At 28.0% G+C, this 10,565-nt stretch overlaps 1 protein-coding gene across 2 annotated transcripts in view; it reads left to right on the forward strand.

Annotated features, from left to right (window-relative positions):
• LOC127290695 (frequenin-1) overlaps window positions 1-9,423 on the forward strand; it is a 31,068-nt gene extending 21,645 nt beyond the window's left edge. The window contains exons 3-9 of one of the 2 annotated variants that reach the window (XR_007844406.1): window positions 964-988; window positions 1,789-1,837; window positions 2,091-2,180; window positions 3,138-3,216; window positions 4,028-4,116; window positions 4,621-4,918; window positions 9,139-9,423. Coding sequence is in view for 1 of the 2 variants with exons in the window: in XM_051319446.1 (XP_051175403.1) it covers window positions 964-988; window positions 1,789-1,837; window positions 2,091-2,180; window positions 3,138-3,216; window positions 4,028-4,116; window positions 4,621-4,794 (506 nt within the window). In the remaining variant the exon portion in view is untranslated. Of the gene's footprint in view, window positions 1-963; window positions 989-1,788; window positions 1,838-2,090; window positions 2,181-3,137; window positions 3,217-4,027; window positions 4,117-4,620; window positions 5,359-9,138 lie in introns of those variants that run through there. The other variant, XM_051319446.1, reaches the window with a different exon arrangement.
• Window positions 9,424-10,565: the final 1,142 nt, after the last annotated feature.

The raw sequence follows: 10,565 nt of genomic DNA on the forward strand, positions 1-10,565 counted from the left end.
ATTCCAACGATATATGACATTCAAATGAAACTTCATTTACATAGTTGAGAATGTTTTGCACACTTCGACCTATATAGATACATGTGGGTGTTACATGCACCCTCGTCGAAATTAAAGGGCAGCAATATACCGCTGTTCGAATTGTATGATTGTCATCTATCGGTTGACAAATTCTTATTAGACAGTTGATCATTTCTGGGTCATATGGGATTGAAAAAATTACATTTTATAAACAGGCGATATACTACAAAAGTCACAAAAGCAAAGTTACTATTTGATAAAATTTAAAATTTATATTAGTAATACAATACATAAACATACAGCATCCGAACCATTTTCGTTGATAGCGTTGGTTAATCTTCACGGGTGAACAAACAAAGCTATATGAGAAAGCTTTAACGAGTATAATAAAAGTAGAATATTAACGAAAATTGAAGGTCTGTTTATCTCAAAGTTGAATTGCAATATCGCCACGTCGGTTATATAAGTAATGCAATAAAACGCGGAGCTATTTCGCACGAAAATGTACAATATAATTCTAGCTTATTACCGTCAAGAGGGAATATAATTAATGAACGTAATCTCGCAACCTCATATATTTCTATAAATGTTGTTAATTTTCCTTTATAATTCAACATTTTAGTATAAAATCCGTTGAAATCAATAACAAATTATATTAGCTATTATAATATCTCTGAACAAATGAACGATTTTAATTAAAGAAAAAAGATAAATTTTGAAAAAAAATAAAAATGATATTTACCATCAGAATATTTGTCAGGAAAGTAGTTTTTGCAGATTTTTAAATATTTTCTTTATACCCTCTAATTACCATCAGTCTAACCCTCAGCTTTTCCCTTCCAGTTTGAAGGGAAAAGTTTCCACTCGTAAATGAATAAATAAATAAATAAATATAAAGATTTAATCAACTGCTAGTAATTAATGATCGTTTCTTTTTTTCAGTTACTGAAAAGGAAATTCGTCAATGGTAAGTCAACATATTTTTCAAACTAACAAAAATAAAATTTCTTTTTAATGTTTTGTTTTATCAAACAAGATATTTTGTAATAGTTCTTACAAAAAATTATATATTTAATCATTTTTTTTATATGTGGCGTCCGCATGAAAAGGGACCACTTTAGTTTCTTTCGTAAGAACGATATTCGCATTAATAATCACACAAAAATAATCCTTATTGTAATCGACAAAGTGGTCTCTTTTCATGCGGACGTCTACATATTATATTTATAAAACTATAACAAAAATTACATTTTTTTGTAAAAAGAATATTTTGCTTCAATAAAAAAATTACTTTGTACGAGTACAGTTTTAATAAATTATTATAACAACATTTTTGTATAAAAACAAAATAAATATTTGATATAAGAAATTGTTTGTTCAAAAAATTGTTTGTACCTTCGATACACGTATATTAGAAAAAATAGTATGTTTAACACGGGAGGGGAGTTGTAGAGTCTCTACAGCACTTCCGACAATCACTCAATTTCCGTCCTTGTTGCACAATATAATAAATCTCACCTTCTTGTCGAATTATTATCATTCACAGTTAAAATAAAAATAAATTAAATTAATTTTCTTTCAAAACTAAAAACTATTAGTATTACTTTTTTCTAACATCACTTGAAATTATTATATAATAAAATTTTTATTTTATTTTATGCAACAATAATAATTAAATAAAAAGAAGAATTTTTCATTCAAACAATTTTTTCCAGATCGACTTCTTTACTTAAATCTTTTAAATTCAGATCACTACTTTTACTTCAGGCACAAAGGATTTCTGAAGGACTGTCCAGACGGGCTGCTTACCGAACAAGTAACCATTTTTTTAAATCACTTAAGGTGTAACACTTCTCTGGAATTTATAAAAAATTGATTTTTTTTCTTCAATGTTTTGTGTTGTATAAATAAGTTACAATTGATTTTATAATTTAGATATACTTTTGTAAGGTTCCAAAATACTTGGAAAAAAAAACAAAAAAATATGTTATTCTAGAGTAATGTTACCCCCTCAAACAAAAAAAACATTTAGCTATAAAGGAAGCTAACGCATAAAACATGTGTTTCAGGGTTTTATCAAAATATACAAACAATTTTTTCCACAAGGTGACCCATCAAAATTTGCATCTCTTGTCTTTCGAGTCTTTGATGAAAACAACGTAAGTGTTTACTATAATTGTCATGTTAATGAATTCTAACTTAAAATTAAAGTCTACTGTCATTATAATTGAAATTATTTATTTTGAGGCTTTTTGTAATTAAATTGTTAAACATAATTTAAATTTTATTTCAGTAATATATTTTGTGACGATTTTTTTCGTTCTTTTTTTGAAAGTAATTTATCTATTTTCATTTCAAAAAATGCAGGCACAATAAGTTTCATATTTTATACGATTTTTATTGTTCATTCATTCAAATGAAGAGATACGTATTTTGATTGTTTGTCGAAAATAATTTTTCGCAGAGTTGTTGGTTATTTGATGTACACTATCTGACATTTTTCATATGCACTTTGAATTTTCATTTTTTGATAACAGTTTCCAATTTTCTGCAAAATTAAAATGCAAAGCCATATTTTTTTACGTATACGTTACAATTAGCATTCATTGCCCAAACAAAACTGTTTGAATTTAGATCTTTGCATTCTGCAAATGTTTATCTCCACATAAATTACAAATTTGGAAGTGTTATGGCCCAAATGCATTTTTTTATTATTTATGTTTATTTGTGCAAATAAATAAGTTACGGTGACGTTATAAAAAAAAATTAAAGAGAAATGGACGATCTCTTACTGATCTGTGAAATTTGAAAGCTACATGTCAGACGGATAAGTCTTGGCAGTCAATTTCAGTGAATTCCACAAACTTAAACCAATTCAATGTTCAAGAAACTTGTGCCGCAGATATTCTGCATTAAGCTGATCTACAAATTATATAATGCAACAATTTATTCACATAACTCTGCGAATAAATAGCTGCAAATTTGAAACTCTTTTATCCCTGATTAAAATTACATTGAAATAAGTTATTCTCTGGGGCCAAATAGCTCGACAGACTAATAAAAATATTCATGTTGTTATGTATTATTTGAATAACATAAGAAATTATTTTTTACAGGATGGTACGATAGAATTTGAGGAATTTATAAGGGCGCTGTCTGTAACGTCGAGAGGCAATTTGGATGAAAAGCTACACTGTAAGTGAATTTTTCTTTCCATTGCGAAAAGTCCACTTCTCCTTTTTTCATAATACTACATTGTATTAATCATAAACAACTTGTCATATTGACAATATTTCTTCCCTCTTTCATCAATATAAACATTTCTATTCCCAACTTGGAAAAAGACAGCTTTGACAGAAATATTGCATATTACTCAGCTTCTATTTTTGTAAAGGGCACATTTTGTCTTTTCGGAGAATGCAGATTGATATGTTTCCCACTACGTCATGGATTAGTTTCTCAAGTATATGATTGATAGGACAAATATTTTTCAGTAAAAAAAATAAATTTATTTAAAAATTCAAGTCAAAGTAAAATAATTTACCAAAGGTATAGTAAACATATTTCTTTCTATCAAAAGAAGAAGATATTTTTATAAAATAATTTTTCTAGAGTTAAAGTAAAATTGAATATTTTCATGAAAAATACACATCTTGTGTTCTTTTAAAGTATAGTTTCATATTCATGGACTTCCACTTGAGGTGAAATCGAATTTCTCAACTTGCAAAATGAAATTTTTAAAGTTGACTATACGAAACTTTGAACGATAAAAAGTTTTAAATGAACAACGTTCAAAGTTTTCATTTAAACATTTTTATGTTTGACTATTTATTTATTTAATCATTGCTCTTAAAATTTTAAACCAATTAATGATTCTAATACCAAAAAAAGATATTCTAAATCTAAGAATTTTCGAATAGAATATTTTAAAAATATAATCCATTTCTTGTACTTGAAATATAATTTTTTCGATAAAGCTAATGTTTAATGTAAGAATATTTTTCAGGGGCATTTCGATTATACGATGTCGACAATGACGGTTTCATTACACGAGACGAGATGTACAACATTGTCGATGCAATATATCAGATGGTGGTAAGTCGATCGATTGCTGGAAACAAGCTATTAACTCTGTAAGCGCCAGAGGTTCTAACACTTAATTCTAATGATTTGTGAGTCCTTTTAAGATTATTTCATACTGTGTGTGAGAATGAAATTTTCATACTTTAGTTGATCAAATTTCGATCCGACAATTGCAATTTGCTTTTCTATATTACTAATGTGTAAAAGCACAAATATAGTCGCGGATTTTTTTAATACGAAACAGATAGTGTACCATAAAAAAGTTATATGAGCAATATATAAGTTTACACGCAACTGAAATTAGAAATTTCGTATAATAAAGGCTATATTTCAATACTATGAAACTGGAGAACTTAACGGCTCCACTAAAAATACACTTAAAAAGGCAAAATATAAGTTAATTTCAATTTCCATATTGTAGGTTTAACGTGAAATTATTTTCTTTTGTTTTGCGATGCAATATAGGAATATACAATTGTATTTTAATGCAAGTAAGAAATTGAATTTTTGTTAAAGGGTCAGACGCCTCAAGCAGAGGATGAGAACACGCCTCAAAAGAGAGTGGATAAGATCTTCGATCAAATGGACAAAAACCACGACGATAAATTGACCTTGGAGGAATTTAGAGAAGGGAGCAAGGCAGATCCAAGGATCGTTCAAGCTTTATCGCTAGGAGGTGGGACTCAATAGTCGGTTGATTGAGACAGGGCGACTCCCTGTGATATTCAACGCAATCGAAACTTGACTTCACCTGCTCGGAGAAGTACAAGTTCAAGGAATCGGACCCGAGCCCGCTTGGTCCTTTCTCACGAGGGTAACGATCCACTTCCAAATTGACACTATCAAAGTCGTTCTTGTTCATCAACGGAAAACGCCAACACTTTGTTGCAATTTAGTCAAAACCTGCGATACTGGTGCCTGTGATATTAACGGTCTAATTCACATTAATGTTGGCGATTTCACGCGCATCAAAAACGTCCAATATCAAAAAGTCACTGCTCATTGTATAGCAAAATTAATTACTTTATTTCATCTTCCTATTCTCTTTTATTTCTTTAATGAAATCTTCAATTTAAGTCATTTTTATTAAGCGATTGTCAGGCCTGTTAGTGTTTCTTGCTAAAAATTTATAATTCATAAGAATTAGTATTATAATAATATAATATAATCAGTGCAGTGAATACAGGGCATAAGAGGTCAATTTTTTGACCCCAGGAGTCAAAAAATTATGTTTCAACAAAATTACCGATGTCTGTTTCTACTATCATCTTATCCAAAGTTAACAAATATTTAAATATTGAAATTTTTCTCTAAAAATTGCAATCGAATATTTTCACCAATATAATATTTCCTCTAGGAAAAAGCAAAAATAAGTAGGTTTTTTGGAAATACATCTTAAAAACGACCTCTTAAAGAAATTCACTCTTTCGCATACAGTAAGACCTTTTCATTTTTCTTGTTATTAAGCTAATCATGTTTAAAGTTGTAATTTAATTCTTTATATTATTTAGTAAAAAAGGAGACAACTCTAGTTATAAAGATCGTAAATGAATTAATAAAAAATTTGGAGTAATAAAATATCAAAAATGTAAATATGGAAACAAAAATCGTATCAAATATCAATTCCTTTTTCACGTGTACAGATACTCAATTAAAAATGTAAAAAAAAATTGCGCACAGAGAAAATTAATGAGATCTGCCCGTGAAAAAAATAATTGAAGAACGGTTTTAAAAATTTTTTTAAAATAATTATGAGTAAAGTATTTTGTGGCTATTAAATAGATATACGACGAGAAAAGCATTGTCCTCTGATTCTTCCTTTTAATCGGGAGTAGGGAAAAATTTTTAAAGTTCAAGCAGAAAATACGAACAGTATCGATCCGTCTATGTTGGTTGAATGTGAAATTCCCAGGAAAGAGTTGCGGAAAAGTGGAGTAAAGAAAAAGTTAAAAGGGGGAGCAGGGAGTAGATGAATTTGCCCTTTTTTTCAAACTATTGATGCTGTTTTTTAGTCAAGAATTCTGTACAAAAGTTCGTTCTGATTTTCTTCCAAGTCCTTGTTTTTTAGGGTAAAAATTTAACAATTCCGTCCAATATCTTAAAAAAAATAAAACGTGTCAATAGTTTATTATTTTATGATAAATATTTCTTAAATCTCTTTAAGTTTGCCAAAATGCCGAATATATTAAGAAAAATCACAAAAGTTTTTAAATATTTAAAAAATTATTTTAAATTTCCAGAAGGTGTCGTAATTATTGCAAATATTATTCAAAATTTAATTCTATTACAGTAAAGAATTTTTTGCCAAATGTGTTGGAAATTGAAATGGGAATCTGATCTAATCTAATATGTCGATACAAAGATTCCATATGTTTTCTTTGAAATGAATTTTAAATTAGACACCAAAAATTATTAAGAAGAAAAAGTAAGAATTAAGAATTTATCACTATTTTAAATAATAATAGAGAAGATATGGATCACTTCTCGATATCTTCTCTATTCTTATAAAAAAAAGAAAAAAAATGCTTTCACAGTGCAGAGTATTTCAGAGATTTAAATGAATATTTTCTTTTCTAATATTTAAATCTTTCACCGTTGCTGGAGAAAATAAAGTGGATTATGAGATGTGTGGCGATACCGAGTGTTTTACGATCGCCAAGTTCCATGGGGTAACTTCCGCTAGAAAAGTGGATTTTTTTCATGATTAACTTTTGTGTTCGCACGTATGCATACCTCTTTTTAAAGACTATACTTTCTCCAACGATATGTAATATATTTAATTAAAAACATAATACATTTTTTTATTGTTTTCATAGAGAAAATAATTGACATTTACGAAAATAAAAGCATGTAAAGTGTGGTCCATCAGACGTTTGCTAAAATTTGCTATTTAAGTCTAAATGGGGTAAGAGAAATTAGATCTGATTGTTATCTAGAACTTGAGCTTATATCATAATCCTACTTCCGTCATTCTTCCTATGATGCTTCACAGAACAAACAACATATGACAAAATAAATCACCCAATTTCACATATCATCTCACAAATAATATAGAAGGTAATAATTAATTAGATTAAACCCAGTACTTGAAGCTACTAATAATATTGTATTTCCTACTAAACACAAACAACTAATAAAATTAAATGATATCAGCAAGATTACTAAATTAGGTAATAAACTCTGTTTGCAATTAAAGAATTTCACAGCAGCCTTAGAAATAAGAAGATTGAATCTCTTGAAACAAGTTATAATACAAGTTTTAATCCACCTTTACAAAATGATTTAAATACCCAACACTGACAAGACTCCAGAAAAAATTAAATGAAATTTCCTTAGCAAATTAGTTTTCGAAAAGCACACATAAGAAATTTGAAGACACTCTACCTCACTGAATTTACTCACACCATGGTACAGTTATTGCATATCTAGATGTGCTTTTGATAAAATTTTCTAAGAAGGAATCATATACAAATTACAAAAATCAAATGTTTGTACCAACATTACTAAAAATCATTCTCTCTTCCCTCTCTAATAGAAGCTTGATGGTAAAATCACATCTATCAGAACCTCACGGGTCAGTTTTTGGGGCTATCTCATTATCAAAAAAAATAATAATTAATTTCTAATTTTCGAGCATTATTCAAAAGAATGGGCAACGTTCGACAGTTTTTTTTTCATTACTAAGAATCTACAAGGAAACCGAAAGCAACTTGAGTTACAGAGATAAACAGCAGTGTTATCATGCGAGATTAAAATTCTGCTGCCAGACTTTTCCGCAACTTTTACCTTTTTTTATACACTTTGAAAAGTAATCCTAAAGGGGTTATAAATATGCCATTAAAACTCTGTTTTTTTATCTACATTCGATTCAATAGATATATGAATATGCCATGGTCTACAAAAAGGGACCTATCATCCAAAAACAATAAGTGTTCGATAAAACAGCTGTTAAAGTAAACAAGTCGATAGTAATGCGCTTGCGTGTTGCTGTCGCTTAAAACTCGTTACACCGAAACTTTCAGGGTCGCTGATTATGAATTTGACATCAGATTTTGAAAATACAAAATGGCGGATCCAATATGTCGGGAAAATATTTAGAAACTCGTTACTTATATATTTTTGAGATCTTTCTTCGTAGACCAAATGTCTGTAATATAGTTTTAAAATGAGTTCATCTCAATCAATGAGAGTTAATCAATTTCTCCAGCTTTAAATAAATAAAAAGCTTAAATTGGTCACGTATTCGAAGAAAAATTGACTAAACCAGGAATATTTATAATGATTTATATGTGTTCAGAAATTTCGAGTTTATTGTGATTATAAAAATTCTTTAAATTCATTATAAATAGGTTTCATATACTTCAGTTTCAAAGCTTTTCGACTACATATATGTTAGTCCTCTTTAGCATCAATTACAAATATTACTATTATATATTGAGATTAGATTATTTCATAATAAACATCAAGATTTCAACAAACATTGGTTTAACTTATATATATATTTATAAACGTTAAATCTTCGTGCCGACACCAACGGCACGCAAGACAAGCAACTCTTCTATTATTATATTTATTGGGTTTATATACAATCGTTATTTATTAATGAAATAAAACTTAAAATTCTCATCTCATTATAATCACTCTTATGATTTTAATGAAATATTTGATTTTAATAATTAGTGCAAAAATTTTATCTTCAAAACCGCACCATCTTGGTCTAAGCAAGAAATTTTCAAATGTAATTAAGAATGGAATATGTGATGCATATTCTAAGAAAGGGACCTAGAAGTAAAAAAAAGAAGTTATGTTTATGATAGTTTTACCTTAATTAAAAGTTCTTTTTTAATTATGTAAAATCAGAATCCCTTGGTTATCCAAGGTAGATAGTTTCCTCCGATTTTGAAGCTTTTACTGCTACCACTCGTGTATGACTGACGTCCTGGTTTACTTCTTCTTTTTGTATTCAGGTCCAGTTTCTTCTGGATCTTCATTTTCACAGCATAACTTAAAGAGCACGTACTCTTCTTTTTACAGTCGCTCATCATGTTGTTGTCCCGTATCGTTGAATCCTCGAACGTTAACAGGGTACTGCCATCTCGCCAGGATGGGTCTTGAACCGCCTCCGTTCTATCATTGTTCGAAGACATTGATACGACGTCCAGTGTCAGATGAGCTACGGACCTCGGAGGACGATGTATCTCTCACAGGGTGGAAGGTAATCCTTGCATCCTGATGACAAAGTTTGTATATAATATTAAGAGTTGTTCTTCTTTGTGTATTTTCACTTTAAAATACCATAAACATTACCTATAATTTTTTACTTCTTAGATCCCCTTCTTCAAAGCACGTCACTAACATACAATACAACATTTAGAAATCGATCAAGTATTAGAATTGTTCCTACAAAATCTGTATTTGGGAACCAAAAAGAAAATAAAAAGATAAAAGTCGAGAAATTGTTCGACCTCATTATCGCTTTTCGATATATCGTCGTCCTTGTTATCTTGAAAAAACATTTACAGTCTGATAAAAGTCGTCTCATATTTAGAAATGTTGCAAGAACGAACTTATACTGAAATATGTATACTCTTAATTATAGAAAAAAATTCTTTTCAATAGAATATAATAGGATTTACTTTTCCTATATTTAATTAATATTCATAATATATATAATACAATACTAATATTTTATATAATAATAAATATCATATTTAAGAGAAAAAACGTTGTCAATATTAATATTACTGTTAACTGATAAAATTAAACAAATAGTTTATGAATAAATATATAGAAACTTGAAAACATTGAAATATTATTTTCTCTTTTTATTGGAATTAAAAATTGTTACTTTTGTTACTTTGTCAATTCAACAAATTTTTTCAAGTTAATAAAATTTACAATGTTATTAAACAAAAATATTCTATTGCATCTCGTCATTTTGAAAGTGGACAATCCTTTTCTGGTCGAAATCTATACCATGTTAAAATAAAGTAGCTCAATTAAGCAATAAGTTTTGGTTTTATAGGAAAAAGACTTATTCCTATTTTCTCAAAATTGTTAAATAACTTAATAATAATAATAATAATAATAATAATAATAATAATTGAATTTTAGTCGCAAAATTAAATAAAATTTTTTAAAACAAGATTCATTAACTTTTTAACAAAATTAATGAACAACATTTTACTAAAAACAACAGAAAAGTACTGAATAAATTTTAAATATTTATTGACTAAAAAGTGTTTTAACTTTTCTTTTTATATCTTTTATCTTTAATTTTATAATTAAAAAAAGTATAATTTTAATGTTCTGAGAACTATCGTCTACATCATACATATATATTGTCGATAAATTTTTTATCAATATGTATCATTTAAATTTCAAATTTTGTACAACTTTTTAAAATTTTACAGAAAACATTGTAAAACTTAAATTTTTATTTTCAAAATCACTCTATAAGT

This window comes from Leptopilina boulardi, unplaced genomic scaffold, assembly GCF_019393585.1.
Source record: "Leptopilina boulardi isolate dan_hultmark-lab unplaced genomic scaffold, ZJU_Lbou_2.1 LbouV2_80, whole genome shotgun sequence".
Classification (NCBI taxonomy): domain Eukaryota; kingdom Metazoa; phylum Arthropoda; class Insecta; order Hymenoptera; family Figitidae; genus Leptopilina; species Leptopilina boulardi.